Source organism: Acinonyx jubatus, chromosome B4 (assembly GCF_027475565.1).
Source record: "Acinonyx jubatus isolate Ajub_Pintada_27869175 chromosome B4, VMU_Ajub_asm_v1.0, whole genome shotgun sequence".
NCBI classification, from domain to species: Eukaryota; Metazoa; Chordata; class Mammalia; order Carnivora; family Felidae; genus Acinonyx; species Acinonyx jubatus.
In genome coordinates this window covers 129228457-129255839 of record NC_069387.1, presented here as the reverse complement: position 1 = coordinate 129255839, position 27383 = coordinate 129228457, and the positions used below count along the sequence as shown (strand labels likewise).

Genomic DNA, 27383 nt, shown 5'->3' with positions numbered 1-27383 from the left:
GCCCCGTAGCCCCAAACAGGTAAGTAGAAGAGGCCAGATGCAGGGCTGGCTCAGGAACATTTCCATGGGAGGCCTGTGTCCACACACCCTCCAGAACCTGAGGGCAGAGGGTATAATATGACAAGGACAGCTGTCCTCCACCTCAAAGGCCCCCTCACATAGCCCAGAGGCAGCAAACTGGAGAATGCCAGGACAAATTTGGCCACCCGTGACAATACAGCCTACCCTTGATTTAAATTCAGATCCGTTGCCAACGTTTACAAATCACACGCACACGCAATCTGGATTTCTAGCTTCTTTTGAGAAATGGAAGAGTCTGGCAACACTGGGCCCACGTTCCCACAAACTACAGTTGACTTAAGTAACGAAGAACTTCCCCCTTTAGTTGGGGGCATAGACACCCCAGTTCACCCCAGTCCCCACCACCTGAGTCTCCAGACACCCAGACAGCCTGCCAGAGCCACTCCTCAGGTTACACCCCGCCTGGTCATGCATGTGACCTGCCTGGCCCCTGAAAGCCTTTGTGGAGTTGGTGACCAGCTCCAGGTCAACAGGCACGTCTGGAAGGAGACCGCCAGGGGCTGTGCAGGTGCGGGAGCCACCTCTCCCAGCTGCAGAAGAGTCCTGCCCACTGGCAGGCACTGAGGACCAAGGCTCCCTGGCAGGGACGGCCCCACAGGTCCCGCCCAGGTGACCAGAGATGTCCGGCCACGGCATGCGGCGGACACAGGGAAGCAGGCACACCTGGCTAAGGGCAAAGCACCCAAGGCTCCAGGGCACCGGCAGCTGAGGTTGTCTCCGTTTATTGTTGGCGAGGAAAATCCTCGTGAGTTAATACAGTGCGTACTTTCCCCAGAGGTGTGCTGAGGGGGGTGCCCTGGAGCACCCCAGAGATAGCTTATAGCAACAGTGCTTTGACCGAGAGCTGCTGGACACATTCCCTGGGGAAAAGGCCATTGTCCCCATCGGCTCCTCCTCTCCCCTGGCCATCTCAGTGGGGTAAGTGGCCATCAGTCCTTCGGGGGAACAAGTCAGGAGAGAACGGACAACAGTCGAGCGTGAGTAGACAGACGGGTGACGGCCACACGCAGGAACAGGCCCACCATCCCCAGCCCCGGGGGAGGTGGGGGGAGGTCTAAGTGAGGGGTCAGACTACAATGTGTTAAGGAACCAGGATTAGCACCTCTGTGAAACATCCTCCCTCGGCTGATGATCGGGGACCAGAACTGCCATGGGGCCTGTCTCCCAGAGACCCTCATCCACCCGGCGTGGCCGCCCAGCCCCGTGGCTCCGGGGGGTGAGGTTTCCTATGGAACCAGGGGAAATGAGAGAGGCCCCTCCTAGAACTCTGAGGGACAGAGGGAGGGATTTGTCCATCAGGCCCGTTTGTGTCTGAGGACACAGTAATGAGCTCAAACCTAATTAGACTTCATAAATAGAGCTCCTGAGTGAGGAGAAACAGATTCAGGGCCACCTGCACTGGAAAGGAAAACGGGGACGCAGAGCCAGGGCTGGGGCAGGAAGAAGCCAGCGCCACCAAGCCCTGAGTGCTGGCCTGCCAACAGCAGCAGAGGCCTGAAGGCAGGAGACCCCGGCCGGAGGTCGGCCGTGGGCGGACCACGCGGGCGGAAGGACCTCCAGGTCAGGACTGTGACAGCTAAGAATCCCTTCTGGACACAGTACAGAAGGGAAGAGGAGGGACCAAGGGGCTGCCCGTCACAGCAGGGGCTGGGTGGTGGGCAAGGCGGGTGTGCTGGGCCACGGCCCCTCCCTGGATCCTGGACCCAGGACCCTGCTCGCTCCGTGGGTCAGTCCCAGCATCTGGAATCACCAGAACCAGACTGGGCAGAGCTGAGCCACAGCTGCCTACGGCTCAGAGAAGGGGGAAGAAAACTCTTTGGCCCAGACCAGCAACAGGACCCTGAGGAGGGAGAGGCTGTCACCGAGAGGCCCCCTCCCCTTGCATCATCTTTCCTCAGGACTGATCCTGATGGGAAGCAGGGAGCCCCCCACCCCCCCGCCACCCTCGAGTGGAGCCCAGCCCAGGGGCTGAGCCAGGAGGGGTGAAAGTCCCAGCTGGCTGCCCTCGCTGTTAGCTCTTGTCCCCCGGGGACTTGCTCTTGGTATCACGCTTGTTCCCTAGCAGCTTCAGCACCTTCATGGTCTTGAACTTCCCCTTTTTCTTGCCCTCGGGTTCAGCCTCCCTCTGGAACTCTGCAGAAGAGAAAGGGGGAGTACGTCGGGAGAGGCCAGGGGCCGTGACGGAGGCCCAGCTCCGCCCCTCCACCTCGTGTGGAACCTTGGGCGGGTCACTTCACCTTTCTGGGCCTACAGGATGGGGTTTCTGGCAAGGATCCAGAAATAAATGAATGTGAAAACAGTCTGGAACTCTGAAGCATGGCCAAGATTTATCATGAAAAGGCCCGACCCCTAGGCTGGTGCTCAGCTCTGTGGGTTACAACGCAAACACGGACAGAGCTGGAAGGAACCTCAGAAATCATCTGCCTATAGACCACGAGAACGTGGGCCTTTGAAATGAACTAACACCAACAGAGCTCTTTGTAGTTGCCAGGCCCGGAGCTAAGTGCTTTGTTTACATGCATTATCTGAATAGCCCTCCCGTGAAGGGGTGCCCCTATCACCCCCAATCTGCAGACAAGGAGGGGGAGGCCTACAGGACTGAAACGGCTGGGGCTCCAAGTCACCCAGCTAGTAAGTTCCAGATCTGGGACTGGAACCCAAGCAGCCTGACTAGAGTCCAGACCCAACCACAAAGCCACAGAATGAGTCACTGGTGGAACCAAGATTAAACCCGGGTCTCCTGACTCCGCGGCCAGTGCCCTTTCCACCATTCCAGGCACCGTCTCATCTCTGGTAGGCACTGCTGTGTGAGGCCGCCAACTCCTCCGAGATCAGCTCCAGATGTCAAGGAGGAATGCCTGGCTTCGGGCAGCCACCCTAGGAAAGTGCCCCTTGCCCACCACAGCCCTCCCCGTAGCCCCCCACTCCCAGCCCAGGCCATAGCCCTTCTCGCCACACACGGCCCTCCCGGCAAGAGAGAGGCTGGGAGTCTGCACACAACGTCCCTGTAGCATCCGCTCCGACCCTCTGTTCAACCTGCCCGCCAACCGTTCTGGTGAACCAGAGCCCCAGGAGGGCCTCACCTTTCCTCCTGATCATGGCTTCCAACATCTTGTCTTCCTCTTCCTCCCTGAAACGAGAAAGGGAAGCCGAGGGTCCCACAGGAGGAAGGCCCGGATATTCTCAGTCCCTTCCAGCCTCTGAGTCCCTCCGACAGGGTTGAGCAAGGGTGCGCTGGGATCGCTGGCAGTGAGGACAGGGCTGGCCAGGCCTGCTCCTCCGGACCCCTCCGGCAAGGAAGCCCAGAGGGTAGCCCTTCCCCAGCCATGTCACCTCTGCCGGTCCTCATCCAGGCAGTTGACGATGGCGTTGCGCTGCTCGATGAGGGTCACGAGCTCCTGCATCAGCACCTTCTCTCGGCCCCGGTCCTCCTCTGTCCAGTCCTTTTCTGCCCAGGGAGAAAGGTCGGGGGCATGAGTGGTGGGAAACCCGCCTGCCTTCCCAGGAAGCCAGGACCCAACGCCTAAGTGCTGAGGCGGCTGCGGGCTGCCCCCATGCTGGATCCTATGAGGACAGAAAGGAGGGGCCCAGCTGGGTGGGGATGACAAGTTCTGGGGGAAACGAAGGTGGTTCTGGCAGAGACAAAGCATACTAGGATGCCTACCAAAAAACCTTTCAAGGGGGCTCCAGAAGGGCAAGTACAACACACGTTCTGAGAACAGAGACCAGCTCTTGCCGAAGCATTCCTGCTTCTGTTCAACCAATGTTCACTCGGTGGTTTCTTAGAAGAGGCAGGATTCAGGCTGGGCCTGCTAAGAGTCTCCAAAGGTGGGCTGGCCAGAGTGGGGCGGGGCGGGGGGGCGGGGGAGACAACAGGGGACTCCTAGGTCCTTGCACAGTAGAAGCAGTGTGTGGCAGTGTGTGGACCCAAGTGGCACATCGGGACCTTAACACAATGCCATGAAGGAGGGCAGATTAGAGGGGACAGGAACTTAGGGGCGGGGAGCCCAGCCAGGAGGTGTCCCTGAGGTCTCACGTACCTACTGCCCCACCAGCCTCCTCCCAAGAACCCGAGCCATCCCACAGGACCACCCAGGGGCCCACCTGCGCCTTTTTACCTCTCATCCAGCCCATAGCTTCCCAGGGGAAGGGTGCCTTAGCCTTCCCTCCACGACATCTGGCACCACAGGCCTCCCTGTCTCGAAAGAAACATCCTGAGGCCCCCTAGTCCTGTCCCAATGTCCTAACACCTCATCTTGCCAAAGCTCAGGAGCAGGTGGCCCAGCACAGTTCTGGGGACAGCACGGGCTTCTGAGTCACGGCCCAAATCAAATCTTACTCTGACGCTTCCCAAACCTTGGGCCCTGGGAGGTTATGTCCCTAACCTACATGTGGGGAAACTGAGGCTCAGGGAAGTTAAGTCCTTGACCAGTATCTCACAGCAAGGGGAGAGCCAGGATTGGAGCCCGGGGAACCTGACACCCCCCAAGCCACAGCCCTTATGGTGTTTTGTGGGTCCCTACCTCATCTGGGGCCTTATAAACCAAAGGCAACATCTCTGCAAAGGCAACATCTGGGACAGGATGACAAGCCCAGGACGTGCTGCCATCACACAGAAGGCTGGAGAAGCAACACAATATGCCCAGGCCGGCCTGGGGGTGCAGGTGCTGCGCCCACCCCAGCCACAGAATGTCACTGTGGCTCCCTCTGCATGGTGGGGGGGCGGGGGTGGGGGCTGTGCCCCAGCCTCCAGGAGATTTGGGAATGACTCACAGATGGCAGGGGAGTGGCTTCCAGAGACACTCCTGCCTTGGGTCTCACCCAGCCCCCCAAGTTCCTCAGTCAGTGGAGAGGCAGGGCCACTGTCCCAGCAGACAGGAAGGGCTGTGTGTCCAGGAACAGGCTAGGGTCAGAGACCTGGATTAGAAGCCCAGCTCCCCCACCAGTGGGCAAGACTCTCAACCTCCAGCTTTCCATTGCCTCATCTGTGAAATGGGAACCGTGAGGTCCACTGCCTGGACCAAGAAGTGGTCAAGAGCCCTGATGCCTCTGATCTCTCTGCCTAGCTGTGGCTCAACTACACGTCATGGCCAAAGACCCCAACTCGGCCACATATAATAACCATCAACCATCAGCCCTTCAGAGGGCACGGAGTGTTTCCCTACCCACTGTCTCCTGTCTCCAGAATATCCTACAAGGTGGGTACCTTCATCCTGTCTTACACTTGAAGCTACTAAGACTCAGAGAGATGAAGAAACCTGCCTAACCAGTGCCCCCCCCTCCTCCAACACCCCATCCTCTGCTTCCAGCATGTTTTTTTTAATTTTTTTAAATGTTTATATTTGAGAGAGAGAGAGAGACAGCGCGCGCGCACAAGCAGGGGAGGGGCAGAGAGTTGGAGATGGAATCCAAAGCAGGCTCCAAGCTCTGAGCTGTCAGCACAGAGCCCGATACAGGGCTCGAACCCACGAGCCGTGAGATCATGACCTGAGCCCAAGTGGGACTGCTCCCAGCCTGTTAGTGGCAGAACACAGGACCGTGTGACTCCACACACACCCGATCCCTCCCGCTGCCCTTCCACCATTCTAGGCCCTTCCTGCCTCTCCCAGAGCCACTCCCAGGGTCCCGCTGAGCCACACTGTGCAGGGGACCCACCTTCCCTCCCACCACTGGTGCAATCTTGCCATGCTCTAGCCTGCTGGCCAGGCATCTGCTGTCCCCCTCTCACCTGGGACAGCCCCGGGCCCTGAAGCCTGAAGGCCCTCCCCAGTGGGTGCCGCTCTACCCACAAGTTCCAGGAGAGGGAGCAGCCCCAACAGGCCAGTCTGCTCCCAGGCCTGGTGCTGCCTGAGAGCCTTGTCACCCCTGATGCCACATGAGTCCACGACCCCACACCGGCCATGCTGTTCCCTCTCCTGCCATCGCTCGAGCCCGTGTACCACCTGTTACGTGACCCAGACGACACCCCCCGGCGCTCTCCTCCTCTGGCCCTGCTCCGGTGTCCGCCTATCCCCAGTCTGGAGGGTCAGCACCCAGCCCACTCCTAAATGTCACCAGGCCCCCGGGCGGGTGCCAGAGGAGCACGTGTGCCTATACCCACCGGGCTTGTTGAGAAGGCACCGCAGCTCGTACTCCACATCCGCCTGGCGCCGCTCCAGGTTCTGCTGCTTGAAACTAGAAGGCAGGAACATTGACTGTGAACCCTGCCCCTTGCATGGCTGCCCTGCCCTGTGCTGTCAGCGACGAGGGAACATAGGGAAGATTCTCCGTTGTAAACTCTGCGGATTCTGGGGACCGGAGCAGGGGGCCAAGTGGGGGGGGGGGGGGAGGGGGGTCGGGGACTCACACATAGATGAGCTCAGACTCCCGCCGCACCAGCAGATGCTTCTCATGGATGAGCTTGAACCAGTCCACCAGCATGTCGTCCTCACGGCCCTCTGGAAGCCAGATGCCCACTGAGGCCAGGGCTGGCGGCGCTTCCAGCCCCCAAAGAAGCCATCGGGGCTTGCCCCCAGGGAGAGAGGCTCCCATCACCCCTAAGTCCCACCCGCCAGGCCCTCCCAGCAGCCCCCGCACCATTTACTCCGCCACGAAGCTTCTCCTCCAGCAGGACCCCACGGTGTTCCAGGGCATCCAGCTGGCGCTCAATAGTGTCCATCTCTCCGTGGATGTCCTCCTCGGGGATGTACTGGTCAGCCTGGACCTGCCCGACAATGCCCCGGTGACCTGAAGGACAGCCCATTCCTCCCACCTGCCCGCTTCCAGGAGCTTTAGCCATTTCTGGCCAGCATTGGCCACCACAGACCCAGGCCCTAGGCTGTGTCCCACCCCCCAGCGTGGCCAGGTACAGGATCCCGGTGCAGGGAAGGGTGGCGGTGGGGACAGCCACAGCCCCTTGATGCCCCTGGCCCCAGCCAGCGCCAACAGGCACACCCAGAGGGAGGCACAACTTCCTGCCTCTCGTGGCAACCCTCCCCCTGCTTCTCTGCCCTTCCAGAAATGATACCACAATGTGAGAGAGTGACCCTAGTGGACAGATAAACTCGAGAACGCTCTAATCTGTTTAACTAGAAGTATATCATGTGAGTGCTTTGATCCTTGAACTATTATTAGTAACAAGTTAAATGCACCACTCATTGCGCCCGGTTGAGAACAGCTGGTCTGCTCAAAATCCCCCTGGCTGCAAGCTAAACCTCCGGACCAGGCCACCCTCGGGCATCCGAGGGCAGCTGCCCAGACAGCCCATCCTCTGGGAGAGCCGCAGGGGATGCCTGAGGCGGCCAAGGGAGGGGTCGCCAGGGCTCAGGCAGCCGAGTGGCTGGTACCTTGCGCTTGATGAGTGGGAAGCCGTGTCCTGGGGCAGGTGGCCTGGCTGGCTTGGATCCCTTGGTGGCCTTCTTTGTGGTTGGGGATGCTGTGGGTGATGCCTTCCGGTTAAAGGGATTCTCCTTGCAGGAAGACTAAAGGCAGGGAGAATGGCAGAGGATAAGTCTGGGGAAGAGGCAGTAAGACAAGCCCTGTCCCCCTCTGCCGCCCCCTGCTGTAGCCTGATCACTACGGGGGACTACGGGACTACGGGACCACGGCCTGGAGCCTGGGAGGAGGCAGCCCGGGCAGAGAGAGATTCCCAGCATTCAGTCTCGGATGCACTGAGGCATTCAACAAACATTTCCACTTCCAAGCACCTGCCACACGTAGTTGCTGCCCTGGATGCCTTTCTACGCTCTTGTTCTCACAACCTCTCTGCGAAATGGGTATGGGAAGGCCGATTTTATAGCGGAGGACGCTCAAGTTCAGAGAGGTTAATTGATTGGCTCAAGGTCATGCACTGCCCAAGGGCCCAAGCTAGGGCCAGGGCAGCTGTCGAGCCCCGGGGCAGTGGTCAGGACATGAAGTGTAGGGCCAGACAGCTCACTCAGGCCTCACAACCACCCTTTTCTAGCAGGCACTCGGGCTCAGAGAGGTAAACGAAGCTCCTTGCCCAGCACCGCCCGGCCAGGAAGTGTGAAAGCAGAGATCCCACCTTCCATCTGGCCAGTAGATGGAGAAAAGAGTGGCTTCCTCCCTGTCCACGAAAGACCCCTACCCTCTCTCTGCTGCACCCTCCTTCCCGTATCCACAGCCCTGCATCTGTCTGACCCTCTGCGGAGACCCCTGCACCCTCCAAGGCCAGCACAGCCAGGCCGCCCCAGCACTGGGACAGGGCCTCGCCTGCCAATACGGGAGGCGCCAGCGTCTTCCAACTGCTCTCCCCAGCTCATCGGAAACAGAGGGGTCATCGTGGGCCCCACGGAAGGTCTCACTTGAGGCCTGCAGTGCTCCCAGGAGTGTTTACCCAACTTTCTCCAAGCAGCTCAGGGAGGCTGGAGGGAGCCCTCCAGCCCAGGGATTCGTTTGGACTGGCAGTTGCCCTGGGATTTCTAAAGCAGGGAAAGTACCAGGGCCTGAGTCCAGGCATGGCAAGGAGACAGGGTTTGGTTCCCACAGGGCAGCGCCCGCAGGGGCCCAGCAGGACCAAACAGCCCGAGGCCCCCAAGCTCCTCAGGGTTCTCAGCCTTTCAGCACCAACTGTCAAGCCAACCTTACACACACCGCAGGATGGGAAGAAGACGTTTCAAAGGAGCTGCCTGAAGGGGGAGGTGTCCAAAGTTGACCTCTTCCCCTACCTGCCCCTCCTAAGGAAACCTGGGCCTCCCCAGAGCAGTCCGAGGCCCACAGAAGGGGCAGGGCCTTCTCAAGGTCACACAGCAGGCGGGTGGCAGAGCTGGCTAGGACGCCGTTGCCCAGGCCGGGGCAGGTTAAATTGTCTGGACCGAAAGCTCAGCCCTCTCCCCCGACTTATCCTCTGTCAGGTCCGTCAGACCATGACGACCACCCCCCACCCCCATGAGCTGTCCTGCCACCCTGCCCCCGGGGCTGCACAAGCCTTGGGCCCCAGCGGGCTACAGAGAGTGTGCAGATGTGGACCATCAGAACCTGATGGCCCAAAAGGACTGGGGCTACAAGAGAGGTGCCCTCAGGAACTAGACACCTAGAGGAAATGTCCTGATCCCTAATGACCCCAGTCCTTGGCACGGGACTGAGAAACAGTTACACAAACAGGCACGAAGGTCACCTGGAAAACGAGCCCCCTGCCCACTCTACCCCCAAGAGGAGACAGAGCCTGGGGTGAGCCTGGGAGGGGGCCTCTGGCAGAAGCAGGGCCTCAGAGAATGGAGAGGTGGACAGAAGGATGTGAAGACAGACGGTGGCTGGGTGAAGGGGTCCCGGTGGGACAAGTACATGGGACAGGCAAGTAAACAGGGGCCTGGACGCATCACTACATGAAGGGCCAGGCATGGGGACAGGGGAACGGATGCACGGGTGGACAGGTGGATGAATCCGTGCCTCCGCAAATACAGTCACGAATGGGCCGAGGGACACATCCGGGTCAGTAAATAAGTCAGACCACCGGACAGATCCACCGGACAGGACAGCAGCTCTTAGCAGGCGGGGAGAACTCACCTTTACCTGGAGCTGCGGGGATGAGGTTCCAGGAGAAGGCACGGGGCTCTTGTCTCCAACCAGTAAGAGAGGCGTGGGGGCAGCGCCACCGCAGGGCTTGGCTGGCTGGGGCCCCGGGCTGCGCCTAGTGTTGGGAGCGAGGCCAGGGCTGGCTTGGGGTGTCCGGTCTGTGCTGGGCTGCACCAGTTCCCCAGAGGAGGAGAGGGAGGAGCTGGCGAAGAGGCTGGCAGAGGTCGCGGGGGTGTCAGGGGCATGGACTGCAGGCTCCGAGGAGCTCTTGGGCACGACCGGTGGCTCCAGAAGCTCCCCAGGCGGCGTCTGGCCGGGGCCCTCGGACGACAGGCTCTCCACGCTGAGGGCTGGCGACGGGGTAGCCGAGGGAGGCTCCGAGTGTGAGAGGCGGGAGGTGTGGAGAGCTGGGCAAACAAATGAGCGCGTGAGCGCCACACGAGGCGGTACAGCCTCACCTCACGCCCCCCAGTCTCCACAGGGCTGGGGGTGGCCCTGGAAACCGAAGTCCTCCCGCGTCCAGTCGAGGCCGGGGCCCAGAGAACAGCAACGTGCTAGGACCCAGGTCAGGAGGGGCCAAATCATCCGCGTTCATCCCCCACACTCTGGGATGCGCTGTGCCACCTCATGGCACACCTGTCGCCCCGGGTTTCCTCATTGTTCCCCACTTCCTCATGTGCACATGGCGCCTGCCCCTACTTCCCCGCCCACGTCCGATCTGACCCAGGGCAAAGCCCAATGGAAGGGGCAGATCTGCCAGCGGAGGGGAGGGCAGACGGAATCAAGGCTGGCCTCTCCTCTGCCCTGACCAGCAGGAGAGGGAAGGAGCCAGCAGCCCTCGCAGCGGCCGGCCCTGGCCAGGCACCGCCCCGTGTCGCGCTAGTCCTCACGTGGATGATGGACACCGTGCTTCGAAGTACCACCATCTGTGTCTTCCAGATGAGGCCACAGACCCAGAGAGAAGGCACTTGCCCGGGAAGGGCTGGGATTGACACAGCTATGTGGGACTCAGCACTCATCCCGCCCGAAGCATCCGGAAGCTGCCAGCCACCCTTAATTCCAGGGTCCCAGGGCTCCAGCAGGGGCCGGAGCAGGGAACTGAGCACGTGCTCTCAGTCCCACCGTCTAAGGGGCTCCCGCTGAGGTCCTGAGGGCCACCCCCCAGCCGCAGTGGGAGGCGACCAGGCCCAAGGCCTGAGATAAACCGCAAGACAGCGAGCGACAAAAACTACGACGTGCCTGGACGCGAGAGGGCGCAATGGGCGGAGGGGGCACAGCGCCCTGGAGCCGGCCCGCCACCTCCATCTTCCAGACGGGGAGACTGAAGACGGACACAGGGAAGGAGCCGCTCAAGGTCATTACGCGTGTGTCACACACAGCCAGGTCAGAGTCCCAGGTGCCCGGCAACTGGAGGGTGGTGACTAGACAGGCGGACTCAAGCCAACCCCTGCCGCACGCTCTCCGCGAGCCGGGCTGCGCTGAACCCCTGGCTGGGGCGCACATATAACCCTCACAACACCTCACCTGCGGGCGCACTACGAAGGGTTAGGAGTATAGAGTCTGGAGCCTCCTGCCTGACACATCCTGCCTCTACTGCTTACGTGCTATGAGGCCTTGGGTAAATCACTTACCCTCTCTGTGCCCCAGCTCCCTCACCTGCAAAATGGGAGTGTGACCACCCACCTCACCGGTTTGCTCTCGAATTAAATGAGAGGACACACGTGGCCCCTGGCCCGGCGGGGATCCCACCGCACCACACACCCTTCCCCAGCCCTGGGCTGACCCAGGCAGCCGAGCCCCGAGTTTTGTCCGGGGGGCCCCCAGAGATGGCACTCACCGAGTGGGGAGGCGCTGGGCGCTCGGGGGGCAGGGCGCTTCTTTGTCTTGGGGCTGCTGGTGGGGGTGATGCCATACCAGGGGTGCAGGGACTTGGGTGTAGACTCCGAGTGGGCCAGGGCGGGGCCTGTGGCCAGGCCTGTGGCCAGGCCGGGTGCAGCTGGGGATGCCTCCTGCTCCTCCTCCTCCTCCTCCTCCTCCTCCTCCTCGAAGGGGTTGTAGGGCTTGGGCTCCAGGCCAGCTGTCACCTGGCTCTGCTGGGCCACCTCCGCCACGCCTCCGTTCTCCACCCGCCTGCTGTCCCGGCTTGGAGGTCCGGGGCTGCTGCTCGGGGGGAGGGGGGCTGGCTTCTTCTTTGGCTCTGCCTGCACCAGTGTGATCCATGGGGGATCCTTCCTGGGGGCTGGTGTCCTGGATGGAGGCAGAAACCATTAGGGGGCGGGGGGACAGCAGCCTCCTCTCTCTTGACAGTTCCTTCCAAGGAGGTAGATGAGAAACCGCACCCTTCTCTCCCAGCCCAGGGGGGGCCAGTCTGGGTCCAAGGCCGAAATGCACTGTTACAGTCACACATCAGCTGGGCGCCTTAAGGCCCAGAGAGCGTGAACCTTCACATCACACAGCCTCCATGAGCCCAGCCCAGGAAAGGACCCACAGAGGCTCTCTGCATGAGGCTGAGAAAGTCACCCAGCCTCTCTCCACAGTCGCCCACCTATGAAAGGGGGACAATAGTCTTCACTTCACAAGGTTATTATAAGGATCCAATGGGCAGAGTGCCTTGTATACAGCAAGCGCTCACTGAGTGCACTCCCATTTCAGCTGGGGCCCACCCGCTCCCTCACAGACCACACAGGGGAAGCACAGCTCCAAAGAACAGTTGGAAATAGATGCCCGCACGCAGGACGCAGGGTCCCGGGGTGGAGGGCCTGAGCCGGGGACAGAGCTGAGCTTTTCTGGGTCTTTCTATACTCAGCTGCCAATTCTCACAACAGCTCTCTGAGTGAGGCCTCGCTCTCCCATGTTCACAGGGCAGCAGAGACTTGGAGAGGTAAAGGGGCCCCGGGGGCACTGTCTCCACCAGACTACTGCCCCAAAGTGGGGACCCCGGGGGGAGCCTCAGGGAAGGAGAGGCGGGCACAGCGCTCCTGCCCCATCCAGAGTGAGCCTTGCGCGTCCTCGGGAGGGTGTGCTGGTGAGTCATGTGCCCACGGGAGGCCTCACCCCCCCCCCCAGGCCCCAGGAACACCCCCATTCCCACCACCAGGGCCTCCGATGCAGGAAAGCCTCTCAGAGCCAGCGTACCTCTCAGACAGCTTGGGGGTCCCTCTCGGCTTGGGGACGGGGGGTTCATGCAGCCTTCCTAGATGGGAAAGGAGAGTGAGACAGGCCTCCACGGGCAGCTGTGGGCAAGGCGGCAGAGTCGGGCACTGGGAAACCTGGGGCGCCCTCCCTTTCTAGCTGGCAGATCCGGGACTCCAGGTAGCCGTGGCGACCTCACCTGCAACCTTGCACCTCCAAGGCCCAGCACTCAGGGACATTAGATAAGCACTAAAGGTGACGGGTAAAGAATGGTCATAGGGGCCAGGCCAGGGTACCCGGAAACCCCATCTGCATTTCAGCTGAGAAGGGGGAACCCGAGTGGCCTGCGGACACGTCCCCAGTGCGGACAGGAAACACTGCCTCAACTCAGGCCCAGCATCACCTTCTCCTCAAAGCTCCCCCTGACCCCCAAGTGGCCTCCATGCAACCCACAACAGCCCCCCCTCCCCTGTCGTGACAGGCTCCCACATTCTCCGGAAACCCCTCCGTCTGTGCCCATCTCCCCCGTGACACTGGCAGCGCCTCGAAGGCACAGATCGGCCTCAGCAGGACGTCCGGCCCCAGGGCCCAGCTCAGGCCTCCACGAGTGCTCCCAGTGCACACACACAGTCAAACCCCAGACACACCCCTCCAAGCGCCCGGCCCCCCACCGAACCCTCGCTCACCATTTACTAAGCTGCTGCCACCACCCGGCTCCCCCGGGGTCTCATGCTGCAGACTGGACCGGGGCCGGGGCGTGGGGGGCGTCGGGGCCGTGTTCTCAGACGCCTTCCTCGGGGCAGGCGTGGGGCGGCCGGCCGGAGAGCTGCCCAGCTCCTGCGGTTTGCTTGGAACCCGGGGCTTGGTGGGGATCTGGGGCCGGGCCTCGGGGCCGGCCTTGGGCACATCCACCTCAGCCCCGACAGGTGCACCAGGGCCGGGGGCGCCTCCGTCCACATCCTCGGCTTCTTCTGCAAGTTGCCGCTGCTTCGGCTGCAGAGGCGGCCCGGCCTTGGTCCCCGACCGCCCACCCGGGCCCAGCCTGGCACAGTGCTCCGCACACACGAAGGTGCCTTCCTCGGGCCCACTTCGGTAAGCTCCAGGGAGCAGCGTGCTGGAGCACCGCCGACACCTGCCGGGGAGAAGGTGGGGTGGGCGCGTCGACTTAGCCGGGCACCCGGCCCGGGACCCCGGCTACTCCTCCCCCAGTAGCCAAGGCCGTTCCCTCCCTCCCCTCCTCCCACCTGCCAGCCTGGATTCTGTCTCAATACGCTGGACTTCCAGGCAACGTGGGTTTTGTTGCTGGTGTTGTTTTATGAAATAGAATGAAATACGACACATCAGAGTGTATCGCACAAGCGAGACTATATTGTTTTAGGGAACTCTAATGCCAGCTGCGCACCTGATTACACAGGTTTTTATTCAGGCACGTGTCAGAACTCTCACAGTGTCAAACGTGTTTTCCACTGGAAGACACTGTGAAAAGTCTTTAAACCACCGCGCTCGTGGCCAAAGGTGATTGTGCTGGTGTAACGATGGGCCTGCTTGAGACTTTTCCCTCGTGACACCTCAGTTCTGCCATCAGGCCCCTGGGGTTCCAGGCCCGGCCATCATGCGACCACACACATGCACGCGCGCGCGCACACACACACACACACACACACACACACACACACAGACTCACATAGACACAAACTAACCCAGAGTCAAATGCATGTTGTGTAACTCAGTTACTGGCTTCTCGACTATTTTCTAATTGCTTTTTCGCAACATATAAAATGTTTTCCCGGGGCGACTGGTGGCTCAGTCAGTTAAGTATCTGACTTTGGCTCAGGTCATGATCTCGTGGTTCATGGGTTCGAGCCCCGCACTGGGCTCTGTGCTGACAGCTCAGAGCCTGGAGCCTGCTTCGGATTCTACGTCTCCCTCTCTCTCTTCTCTCTCTCTCTCTCTCTCTCTCTGCCCCTCCCCTGTCTACACTCTGTCTCTCTCTCTCTCTCTCTTTCTCTCAAAAAATAAATAAGCATTAAAAAAATTAAAAATAAATAAACTGTTCTTCTACATTTTCTAAGTTATCTGTCTTTTCCTTGTCTCTTATTCCATTTTCTTTAAACATGACTTCCCCTGGGAGCCACACATTGAAAACAAGTCGTGATTTTTTAAAAATCCTTTTTGTTTTTCTCAAGGGCATTTAAGTCAGCTCCTGAATTGTCAGTAGGTCGTTAGCCTCAGAGAGCTTTGGCGCTGGAGGCAGAACCCCTGAGCTCAGCTCCTTCCCTAACTCCGTGACGGCGCAAGGCTTTTCCCCTCACTAAGCCTGAGTGTGCTCATCGGTAAAATGGGGATAAGGAAGATGTTCCGGCACGAAGAGCCCCACAATGTGCCTGGCCCCCTGAGGTGCTGAATCCATGGAATCTCCCTCCCTGGAAATGGGGTGCTGGGGGGGAGTGAAGCCCGCTGCCCCCCAGGCTCCCCCCGCCACTCACCGGAAGCAGTGCCTGTGGTATAGTTTGCCCTCGGCCAAGTAACGCTGCACCAGATGCACGTGCTGTTGGCAGGCCGCGCACGTGCTGCTGGGGGTCTGGTGGGCACCCTGCTCTGACAGACTGCCGGAGGAGAGCTCCTCACCCTGCAGGGACAGGGTGGGCAGATGAGGGGGGGGGGGGGTAGAGGTGTGGTCACCAGCCAGCCTGTTTAAGAAAAGCCCCCTTCCGGAGCGCCGGGGGGCTCAGCCGGTTGAGCGTCCGCCTTCGGCCCAGGTCATGATCTCACGGTTCGTGGGTTCAAACCCCACGTCGGGCTCTGGGCTGACAGCTCAGAGCCTGGAGCCTGCTTCGGATTCTGTGTCTCCCTCTCTCTCTCTCTCTCTCTATGTCTGCACCTCCCCTGCTCGCACTCTGTCTCTTTCTCTCTCTCTCTAAAAAAAATGTTTTTTAAACAATAGTCCCCCTCCCCTCCAAAAGCCACTGCCCCCCCACGTCCGCATCAGCTTTGCAGTAGTAATGTACTTCATCAGAGCCCCGGAGGAGCAGAGGGAGACAGTCACCACTTTGCAGATGAGGAAACTGAAGCCCCGAGAGGGGGAGAGACTGGCTCAAGGTCACTGGGTCAGAATGGAAACAAAAATCCTGACTTCCGGTTTCTGGGGCCCTCCCGGCCAGAAAGACGGCTCCTGGCTGTATTACCCCTTCCCCTCTCTCATCCCTGCAGGTTGGCCCCTGACGGGTGACTGTCCTCGTAGGCCCACCTCGTCTCCCTTCTCTGCCTCCCCTCCTGGGGCTGCAGATTTAAATCCCGGTTTCTCCACGTCCAAGCACTGTGACCTTGAGGTTGCTTCTCATACCCTCTGTGCCTTGGGTTCCCTCCTGCAGACGGAATCCTAGAACCCCTGACTGTCTCAGCCCCAGCTCACCGGGCACCCACACTGCACCAGCTCCCCGTCCCTCAGGAGCCCCTCCAGCAAGGGAAAGCTGGGAAGGGGGAAAAGCCCTTTGCACACTGGGAAGAGCTATCCACATTTGAAGTGTGGCTCCTCTAAACATCTGGGAGCAGGGGACCGGCCTTGGACAGGTGACGAAACCTCTCGGAGCCTCAGTTTTCTCGACACATAATACCGACGTCCCAGAGGTGTGGAGAGGATACAATGCAATCATGCTGGGAAGCTAAAACCCTGTCTCAACAGGAATCTGGGGAGTATTTGCTCTATGATAACGTGTAAATCCTGCCAGCGCCACGAGGGCAAAGTCAGTGTTGCAGACTGTCCTATGCCCCCTTCCCAGGCCTGGCAGCTCCTGATTCTACCCCAAGCCCTGGAGAAAGAAAAGGAGCTCCCTGCCCACAGAACGGGACTGGAATCTGACCCATGCCCCCTCACCCACCCTGGCCAATGAGGCTCTACGGCCAAAGCCAATGGGACAAGCACCAAGAATGAACCCCGCAGTGGCCCCAGCCCGCCCACCCCAGGCATCTGCCTACCTGAGCCCTGTCTCCTGGTTGTGCTGGAGTAGGTGCTCCGGATGGCGGGGAGGAGGGTGCCTGGGCCTTTCTAGGTGATGAGACACTAGCTGCCAAGAGACAGGAGGGAGACCCTGAGGCAGGTAGAGACCCTGAAGTCCTAGGAGGCCCCCACCTGGCCTACAACTTGAGCTCCACAGCTATCGCCTTTGGGCAGACCACCCAACACAGCTGGACCAGAGCAGGCCCCGACTTCACACTGGCCAGCGGACACCTCCTCTTCCGAGCCAAGGGCAAGGGCAAGCTAGTTAACCTCCCTGAGCCTCCACTAAGTGGGACAGTGACTCCTACCGCTCAGGGGCAGCGTAAACGCTAAGGCAACAGTAGGATCACAGAATTAGCAGCGCCCAGTATGCGGCAGGACCAGTGGCTCCCTTCCCACCGGGGGAAGGGGGTTGGAGGGAAGGAAAAGAGACGAGCCACGTGGCGCTGGTCTGAAGATTCAGGAAAATGGGCTGGTGTGGCCCAGAACCCTGCTTGTACTCCCTCAAGCAAAAAAAAAAAAAAAAAAAAAAAGACCCACCGTACCCCACCAGCCCCCTCTGAGACTCCACTCCTTTACGATTTCAGCAAATATCCACTGAGCGCCTACTCTGTACCCCATGATTCAAATAAAAACCTGGGACACCTGGGTGGCTCAGTGGGTCAAGCGTCTGACTCTTGATTTCAGCGCAGGTCACGATCTCAGGTTTGTGAGATCGAGCCCCATGTCGGGCTCTGTGCTGACAGCACAGACCCTACTTGAGATTCTCTCTCTCTTTCCCTCTCTCTCTCTCTGCCCCTCTCCCTGCTCATGCTGTGCACAAGCTCACTCTCTCTCTCTCTCTCTCTCTCAAAATAAATAAATAAACATGTAAAAATAAAATAAAATAAAATAAAAATCTAAAATTCAGAAAACCATATACCCCAACAAGTCAATTTTATGGTTTGATAATTTTAAGAACAAAACCCAAGTTCCTTACTGTAGTCTAAAATATCACTTGACAAACTTTATTCATTTTTTTTTTTTAAGAATTATTTTAGGTTTATGTATTTATTTGGAGAGAGACAGAGAAAGGGAATCCCAAGCGGCCTCCACACCATCAACACAGAGCCCGACACGGGGCTCAAACTCACAAACTCTGAGGTCATGACCTGAGCTGAAATCAAAAGCTGGACGCTCGACTGAGCCGCCCCGGCGCCACGGCCGTGGTGGTGTTTTTTAAGTACTCTCCATGTCCATCGTGGGGCTTGAACTGACAACTCTGAGATCCAGAGGCACGTGCTCTACCTAATGAGCCAGCCAGGCGCCCCTGCGTGTATCACATGTCATTAAGGGGAAGAATCGTTTCCTGAAACTTGGTTCAGTGACACGCACATGCGTGAACTTGGACTGTGATGGGAATGTGTGTGATGAGTCACCGTCAGAGATTCTGGAAGTGGGGCAGCCTAATCGAGGAGCACCCTCCATCATCCCCCTCTGTCCTCATCCCCTCTGTCCTGCCCACTCCCCGCTGAAGCACACAGGCCCCTGTGCTGCCCCTTGCCTGGAATATTCCTCCCCAGATCTTCAAATGCCCTCCCTCTTCTCTCTGTCCAACGCTCAGCTCAGATGTCAGCTCCTCAGGGAGACCCTCCATGACCACTCGTCCAGTAGCCTCTTCATCCTCCCACTGGTTTTTACCCCAGTTCCGTGATTTGTCTCCTTCATCAGACTTCTTTGCAGTTATACTACCTACTGTTAACCTGTGCTCTCTCTCCCTCCCTCCTGTTCTCAGCTCTCTCCCCCGCACCTGGCACACCCCCTAGGGGGCTCGGTAAATATTTGTTAAATGAATGATCAAGTGCCAGGTGTTGGGGCTACGTAGCCATGAACCGGACAGAGATGGTCTGCAGGGGAAGAGGGAGGAGGGATCAAAATATTATGAACAGAGTCTGATGTGTTCACCACAGGGCAGGGAGCCACAAGAGCACCGGGGGGGGGGGGGGGGGGTAAATCAGGGCAGGCTGCTTAGAGGAGGCAAAATGTGAAGATGGGAAGGTGGGTAGGAAAGAACGTTGTGGGTGGGAAAAGTGGAAAAGAAGATGGCGTTTGGGGCTGGGGGATCACCACGAAGAAAGGCTTAGCAGAGAAGGGATGTGATGGACTCAAAACACAAAACAATTCACTATGACTATGGCTGGGGCAGCAAGCGGCTCAAACTGAGCTACGGGAGAGACCCCCAGGGGCCCCACTAAGAAGGATGACCCTCGGGGCGCCTGGGTGGCGCAGTCGGTTAAGCGTCCGACTTCAGCCAGGTCACGATCTCGCGGTCCGTGAGTTCGAGCCCCGCGTCAGGCTCTGGGCTGATGGCTCAGAGCCTGGAGCCTGTTTCCGATTCTGTGTCTCCCTCTCTCTCTGCCCCTCCCCCGTTCATGCTCTGTCTTTCTCTGTCCCAAAAATAAATAAACGTTGAAAAAAAAAAAAAAGAAGATGACCCTCACCCGTGCCACCCTGTGACTGCCCATTTCGCACAGCCACCGGGCTTCCTTCACTCACACTCTGGTTCCAGACCACCCCGTGGTTGCTGGAGGGCAGGGGTCAGCTGCCGTGCCCAGGGTCACTGGCACCACGGAGCCTGGTGCAGGGGGGACATTCGGCACGGTGCTGTGGTGTCTTAGCCAGGGCCAGGTTCCAAAGGTATCCAGTCCAGCGAAAGTCAAGTCTAGTCAAAATCGCCCTTGAAATCCTTCTACTTGCCCAGAAAGTACAGTACAGGACCATCTGGGGAAGTCTGACAGCCAGCTTTGCCCCCAGGGTGGGGACACACTGCTGTTGTTTCCGTGGGTTGAACATCAGGTGGGATAAAATGGTTTGCATTTAGGGGCCAAGTTGTATGAAAAGCACCAACTGTGCCTTTAGCAATAAGAACGGGGGTGATCCCACCCAGACGCAGCGAGGGGAGCCGGGCCCACCAGGGTCGCCCGGTGAGGACCCAAGAATACAGCGGGCACGAGCAACAGTATTGTGGAAGGCCCTTCCCCACCCCTCCCACCTCACAGGTCCTCGGAAGGGTGGCCCTCCAGAAAAGAGCTCAGTTGAAAGAGATGAGGGTTTGGAAACAAGGGACCTTCCAGAAGGTAAGACTGAATTGTAATTCTAGGTAAACAGGCTAAAACTCTAACCAACAAAATAAAGAAGTCATAGTATCAACCTTGAGTCCTAAATAAGGACCAGACAGGTTTGCAGGTCCTCGCTCCTCACATCAATCCTAAGAGACGGGTGCTACTCTTATCCCCATTGCAAAGGAGAAACTGAGGCAGGCAGAGGGCCATGGTGGCCCACTGTCATCCAGAGAGTCAATGGCAAAGCTAAAGTTCTAAGTCCGTGCTCTTAATTCCCACCCTACCGCCTCTCACCAAGGACTCAGTGCTCAGGAAATACTTTCATTTTGATTTCTACCAAAACACACATAATGGTATCTGTTCAATTGCACTATCGATCTCTATGGCTGGGTGGGTAACAGATTATTTTCATCTTTATGCTCTTCTCTATGTTCTCCCTTTTCTATAGGAAGTATGTTTTACTCTTAGCAAGAAAAAAAAAAATCTGTCTTTATAGAACACTTTTTTTTTTTAAAGAGGTTGTCTGGGATGGTCCACATGGAGAGCGGAGCCAAGGCCCCCGGGGACCCAGCACAGGTGTCAGGACAGCTGGATTCTTGTCCAGACATTCAGCTTTCCTGTTATGTGACTTTGAGCTCCTCGCTTCCCCTCTGGGCCCCTGGGCCCATTTCTTCTCAGCAGAAGGAGAGGCCCAGCTGTCCTCAAGGGAGGTTTCTGCAGGAGGATGCCCCGGGGCAGGGGGCTCAGCAGCCAGTAACCTCAGGGCAGAGAAGTACCCTGTAGCTCCCCCAAGTTCCCCAGCCCCACCCCCAGTTCCCCAGCCTCTCAGCGTTCAGACCTTGAAGGTCTCGCTGGCTTGGGAGGAAAAACCCCAGGGAAGTATCAGCAAACAGGAAGTGAGGGCGAGTGCCAGAGAGGTGAACTCACAGGCAGCGAACGAACTCGCCCTGCTTTGTCTCTCTACCTTCATTTTGTTCGGCGATTGGTTTGGGTGTTTTTTGCCCAGGAGACTTGTGAGCTGCACGAGGGCAGTGATCGTGAACGGCTGCACCCCGAGCGCGGTGCTGTTGTACTCGGTCCATATGTCAGTGCCTCAATGAATCATCTGGTGAATAAATGATGTGCTGCCTCCCCGGCTGCCCCTTTGAACGCTCAGAAAAACAGTCCTGCACATCCCCGGCCCCACCCCCAGGACCAGCCTCCCTGTAGGGCTGGTCCCCTCTCACCTTGGCCCGGGCTGGAGAAGTGGTTGTAATACTGGGACACGTAGGTCATGATGCTGAGGCAGTCAGGGACACTCATGGAGACCATGTCATTGGGGTCCAGGAGAGCAGGGATCCCCAGCTCCTTCTCGGCCACTTCAAAGGCCTGGGGTGAGGGCAGGTGTGGAGTAGGGGGTAGAGGGGAGGGTGCAAGGGTAGGAGTGGGGGCGGGGGTGGGGGAAGGCGGAGTGGTAGAGGCAGTGGGGGGAGCGGGGGCAGGTGCACGAGTGGGTATGAAAGCAGCCACAACAGGAAGAGGAGGACGAGGCAGGGTTAGTGGGCGCCCCTCAGCCTAGGCCCAGCTCCCCTCAGTGGGATGAAGGGTCCGAGACTATAGGCTCCCCTCTGGCCTCACATGATGGCCTGGAGGAGGGCCGGCTGGTAATCCAGACACAGGGGGGCCAGAAGGAAGAAGGGGGTGGGGAGAGGAGCAGGCAGGGCCCCAGTGCAAAGCAGCTTCTCAGGGAGCTGGTCCAGGATCCCCTTGCCTCAGCTCCTGCCCTGCAACACCCCTGCCCACTCCCACCCCGCTCCACACGCCCACAGCCTCCACAAGCCCACAGAGCTTCCACCCGCTTGGGGACTCACCAAACGGTTGTTCTCGAAGACATTGTCCTTGGAAAGCGCATCAAAATCTCTGTAAAAGGTAAAGGGAGGAGGAGCGTTGAGGAGGTGACTGGGGCAGGGGTATGGAGTCTGGAAGGAACAGTGGCCCCGACCTCATCCCACCCAGTGTGGGCCTCAGCAGGGTTGCGGGAGGGGTCTGTGAACAGTCAAGGAGGAAACCAAGGCAACGAGCACACGCTCACAAAGCCAGGTCTGCCAGGAGGGGGCAGAGGATGAGCTCATGGCCCCCTCCGGCATCCAAGCAGAGGCTGGAAATCACTCTGAAGGGGCGGGGCTCAAGTCCAAGCTTTCAAGTTTAAGATCCCTCCTCTCACTGTACCAGAAAGCCTGTACCAGAAAGCACTGTACCAGAAAGTCCTGAGTCAGTGGCAAAGACAAAAAACTAAGGGGCGCCTGGGTGGCTCAGTCTGTTAAGCGTCTGACTCTTGATCTCCACTCAGGTCATGATCTCATGGCTCGTGAGATCGAGCCCCGAGTTGGGCTGTGGACTGACAGTGCTGTGCCTGCTTGAGATTCTCTCTCTCTCTCTCTCTCTCTCTCTCTCCCCCCCCTTCCCTCTCCCTTTCTCAAAACAAATAAGCTTTAAAAAAAAAAAAAAAAAAGACAACACTAAGACCAGGACTAATGTTTGTAACGACAGGAACAGCCACAGATAGCTGACCTGTGCCGAGTTCCTGTCTGGAATTTATTTTTGTAGCAACTCTATTTGGCAGGTATTTATCCCATTTTACGGATGAGGACCCTGAGACCCAGAGAGGGGAAGCCACTCGGCCTCGAGAAGCCACATTTCTGGGCTTTTCCTCTGCATATCACAAACCCAGAGAGGCCATACCAACTCGCACAGCCTTCCTGCGCGTCAGCCTCCCGGGTGCCCCCGCCAAAAGCCTTGCCCTTCTATGGATGAAAAGTGCCGCCTTGACTCTCCCAGACGGTGGGCCCAGAGGCCAGAGCAGGCAGCACCACCTCCAAGGTCAGAGTCCCAGGCTCTGCTCTTCCGGGCCTGGCTGTGTGGCCTTGGGCAGGTCACCAGTCGTCTCGGCCTCCCTTTTCCCATCTGTATGTTGGGGGAGCTCTAAGACCACCTCCCAGGTTGGTGGGGAGGGTTAGGGTTGAGTCTGGGCGGGGTGAAGGGCGGGCCTCGGTGATACAAGGGAGCGGGCAAGCATGCCTTTCTCCTCCTGCCCCAGACAATGAACCGTGGGCAGAGGCAGGAAAGGGGAGCCTGAGGGAGGTGCCAGAGGGAGGTGCCCCAAGGCTGGGTGGACTAGGACAGGGGAGCTGACTACGTATGAGCCTCAGCCCTTTTGCCACATCTGGCCGGGTCACTTCCCTCTCCCCCGACCCCAAAGCCGGGTCCCTAAGTCCTCTTGCTTTGCCACTGCCTAAGAGTCTGGCCATAAGCAAGCTATTTCACATCCCTAAACCTCAGCCTCCTGCTCTGTGAATAGGTGAGCAGTCGCCAGCCCAGCCCCAGCAAAGGCTTGTTCAGAGACCCAATGAGACAAAGGCAACTAGTCTTGGCAGTTTATTTCAGCCTCCCTGGCAGGGTTCCTAGAAGGCTGGGGTCACATTTTGTTCACCCTGTGCCCTCAATGCCCTGTGTCATTCCCGGTACTTCATAAGTGCTCGATAAATGTTCACTGAATGAATAAATTCCGGAAACAGTGTGAAAACTATAAGGGACCCTGAGATACTAGTTTTTCCTCCAGCTTCTTCCCCCACCCCCATCTCTGTCCCTCATCAACATCTGGACTTTAGTAACACAGATATTCTCTAAGAGTTTTCAAAAACCCTGGGAAGTTCTATTTGGCTCTGGGGGAGACGAAGGACCGAAAAATGAAACCCACATGGTCTCTGTCCTCAAGGGAGGGGGGCAGGGGTGGGGAACAATGAACCAGTCCCTTCAGGAGGGCAAACCCCACCCCCTAGCGGAGGCAGGGCCCACAGCTCCAAGAGCTTGAACCTTTCAGATGATTCTTGCCCTCGGCCCTTACCCTGCCCCTACTCTCATGGAGATCCTCCTTACGCCTCATGTGGCAGCTGGGCCTCAGTTTCTCTGCTGTGCAATGGGCTGGTGGCCCGGGCACTGGCCTGCTCTACAAATGAATGTTTAGACAGGATTCCGGATCTCTTCTCAGAAGGGGAGCTGCCCTCCCCTGCTTAAAACCCACAAAGCTGGGGCGCCTGGGTGGCTCAGTCGGTTAAGCATCCGACTTCAGCTCAGGTCACGATCTCGCGATCCGTGAGTTCGAGCCCCGCGTCAGGCTCTGGGCTGATGGCTCAGAGCCTGGAGCCTGCTTCTGATTCTGTGTCTTCCTCTCTCTCTGCCCCTCCCCCGTTCATGCTCTGTCTCTCTGTCTCAAAAATAAATAAACGTTAAAAAATAAATAAATAAAACCCACAAAGCTCCCCGTGGCTCCATCCACCCTCCTGAGCCAGCAAGCCTGGTGCTCCGGGCCAGCTGTATCTCGGGTCCCCCCTGCCACGCGTTACAGGCCCCAGCAGTGCTCCCTCCCCCGGTCTCTGCTCAGGTGGCCCCCTCTGGCTGGCACCTGCCATCACCTGGCTCCTGCCGTCTCCGCCACCAGGCAGGGCCCAGCACAGCGTGGTGACTCTGTAACACTGTTGAGTAAAGGAAGGAACAACACACACTCATCATACTCGACTCCCTAATCACACAACTTACAATAACTACTGTAAATTGCACGCGCTCGTTGCCTCACACCAATCCTGTGACGTCGGTCCTATTGTCAACCCCACTTTACAGACGAGGGAACTGATGCCCGGAGGGGGGTCTGGTGATTTACCCAAGGTCACACACTTAGAACACGTGGGAGCTGAACAAAACCCAACAGCCTGCACTTTGATACTGGTAAGCTCAGGCCCAACAAGCTTAGCTTGACTCTCAGGTCCCTTCACACACTGGCCCTGTCCCCTGCCTCCCGCCTCGCGGCCCGCCCCCCAGCCCAAACAGAAGATCCCGTGAGCCCTCTTTTCCAACACACGGGTCCAATGTGGGTGCCCCTCTCCTCCCTCCTTCCAAGCCCCACTCCTGAGCTCACCCACCCTGTGTCTGTGTTACTGCAGCTGTCACCTGTCCCACGGCAGGCAGAAGCCCGTGTGCGTCTCCACCTCAACTGCTCCGCTTCCGCGTCCACGTCCTCGCAAACCCTCTGCTCCAGGGTCCAACACAGGGCCCCACGGCACACAGACGTTGTACCCCCCGGTACAGAGTGAACCACGCGCATCTGCACCATGGAATCCTTGTGGCAATCCTCTCCTCCCTTCTCTCCCTCATCAGAGCCCTCCCAGATGCTCCAGGGGGAGCACAGGTCTGCAGTGGAACAGACACGGAAAGACCGCAGAGCCCGCCTGGCTCGGGGAGCCCTGTCCGGGGTGCCGTCCACAAGAGAGGCAAGCACCTCTTGGTCTCAAGTTGCAGATGAGACAGGAAGCGCAAGAAGTGGCGGGCCCCAGCTTAATTTTCACTTGGTGTCTTATGAATGAGTGAATGAATGAATGGGAGAGGTTCCAGGGCCCAAGGCAGGACCAGCTGAGGTCAAAGCCCCAAGTTGCCAACTGCTGGGGTGGGGGGGGGGGGGGTTGGAATAAATTTTTCCATGAGAACCCCACTGGGCAGCTGGGGGTAAGAAGGGGCCATTTCCCACCCTGGAGCAGCCCCGTGGTGGCTGTCAGACAGACCTTATGAGCCTTCACTCAGCCACCCTGCCCCACTGAGGACAGCAGGGCTGTGGGGCACACACTTGGGAGGCAGATGTGTGTCCTAACTGCGGTGGGAGGTAGGGGGTGTATATCCACCCGTCCAACCACTCTTAACGGGGGTCTCCTCTGTGCCGGGCTGGAGACAAGACGGCCTGGGGGAACCACAGAAGTGAGCAAGGGGAAGCCCTCACAGAGGGGACGGCCCTCAATGCCTCCCTCTCCGGGAGGGAGGTGCTCAGTGCGCCTGTTTGAGAGCAGTGTGGTGCGGGGAAAGGCCCAGGGTCCCCAAGGAGAGCTCGGTTCCCCTTCAGAGAGTCAAGGCCTACGGGGGCTCAGCGTCCCTTTGGCGGAAATCAGTGCCCTAAGGGCGGGGTCGGTGCCCCTAGGCCACGGACCAGTATGGGGGACAGGTTCGGTGTCCCAGTGGGCGGGGCGGGGCCTCGTGGGGAAGGGGGGGCCCCCCCCTGGGTGGCGGGTGCTCAGTGCCTCCAAAGTCTTTCGGGGCCGTCGGCAGGGTCGGCGTCTCGGTCTTCGGGGGGCGGCGCCTGCCACCGCCCGGGCTCCGCGTCACTGAGGGGGGCGGGGGTCCCCAGCTCGGGCCCGCGCCGCCCTACTCCCCGGCCCGCCCGCCTCCCCCCACCCCGGCACTCACAGCAGGTCGGGCCGGTGCCGGTGCAGGATGGCGCAGAAGGCCAGGCCGTCCCGGAAGGAGCTGCTCAGGTCGCGGATGTCCACGCCGCGGTAGCCCTCGCACTGGCGGCGGCACCAGGCCAGCAGCGCGCCCCGCGGCCCCGCCATGAGCTCCGGGCGCCGCCGGGATCAGGCTTCACCCCCGGGCCCCGCTCGGGCCGGTTTCCGGCGGCGGCTCCAGCTCCGGCTCCGGCGCCGCTCCGAGCTGCGGGCGGCGGGCGCAGGGCGGGGAGGAGGCGGGGCCGCGGCCTGGGTGTCCGCGCTCCGGCTCCGGCTCCGGCGCGGGGTCCCGGCTCGGCTCGCTGCTCCCTGCCCGGCCCTGCCCGGACCTGCCCGCGCAGCCGCCGCCCGCGTGGCCCGGCCCGGCCGGCCGCCGCCTACTCACCGCCGCCCGCCCCCCTCGCTGTGGGCCGGGCGCGGGCGCGGGCGTCCCGCTGGCCTCGGTCCCCGCCCGCGGCCGCCGGGAGCGGGGGGCCTGGCGCCCCACCCAGCGGCGGCTCCGCCCCCAGACGCGCCCCCGCCCGCCCGAGGGCCCGACTGCCCACAGCCCCCCCTCGGCTTCGCGGTCCCGGCCACCGCTTCCCCTCGGGAAGCCCTCAAGACAACTCCGGGACAGCCCCGTCACCTCCTGGAGACTCGCCCGGCCCACAATGACTTCTTCCATCCCACTACCTCCACCACGATGTCCCCCTGGAATTCTCCTTTCTGCTCTCTTCCCACGCTTTGGCCTAAGGACCTGCGTGCAGATCCCCTACACTGATTTCCCTCAACCCGCTCAGCTCTCCTGGCCCGAAACTTTGCGCCGGCATTACCCCCATGTCAGGTCCGTCGGGCCGTTCCCCTGCTGACCGCAAAGCGCCCCCCAGATGGCCACCAGCTTCCCCGACCCTGTCTCACCACTCCCAAACACCCCTGACCTCCACAGCCCTGTCTGCCACCGTCCCCTCCCCCCATTGCCTGCCCGGGAGCCTCCATGCCCCCCCACCCCTCCTCCCACCCCCCCACCCCCCCCCATCAGCCTAGGTGTCCACTCAGCGATGTTTTGAGCCTAACCACGGGTCCTCCAGGGTTCTCTCCCCCTGTGTAGGCTCAGGGATCTCCTCCTTGCCAGGCCGGATTACAGTGGTGGCGGGTGGGGCCCCCGTGGGCCAGACCTGTGGGAAGCAGGCCCTTGTCAAGCGGGGCTCTGGGCCTCAGCCCCAAGCCATATTCTGCTCCCCTCTCCAAGACCCGGGTCAGGGACTCCTCCCCAGAGGC

General features: G+C 59.6%; 1 protein-coding gene across 5 annotated transcripts; it reads right to left on the bottom strand.

The window, feature by feature from the left end:
- Nucleotides 1–280: 280 nt before the first annotated feature.
- On the bottom strand, nt 281–26349 carry MICALL1 (MICAL like 1). 5 transcript variants are annotated; one of them, XM_027070759.2, is made up of 17 exons: nt 26089–26349; nt 21675–21723; nt 21051–21192; nt 16702–16790; nt 15213–15355; nt 13413–13858; nt 12730–12787; nt 11432–11841; nt 9586–10001; nt 7407–7541; nt 6658–6784; nt 6428–6518; nt 6182–6255; nt 3415–3529; nt 3165–3211; nt 2156–2214; nt 281–1016 (listed from the first exon to the last, which is right to left on the bottom strand). In XM_027070759.2, the coding sequence occupies exons 1-17, from the start codon at nt 26232–26234 to the stop codon at nt 1011–1013; spliced, it is 2553 nt and encodes an 850-aa protein (XP_026926560.1). In that variant the 5' UTR covers nt 26235–26349; the 3' UTR covers nt 281–1010. The 5 variants fall into 5 exon arrangements, with proteins under 5 accessions (XP_026926560.1, XP_026926558.1, XP_026926559.1 ...); XM_027070757.2 differs by having other exon boundaries at nt 281–2214; XM_027070758.2 differs by having other exon boundaries at nt 281–2214; nt 9592–10001.
- Between the last annotated feature and the right edge of the window lie 1034 nt (nt 26350–27383).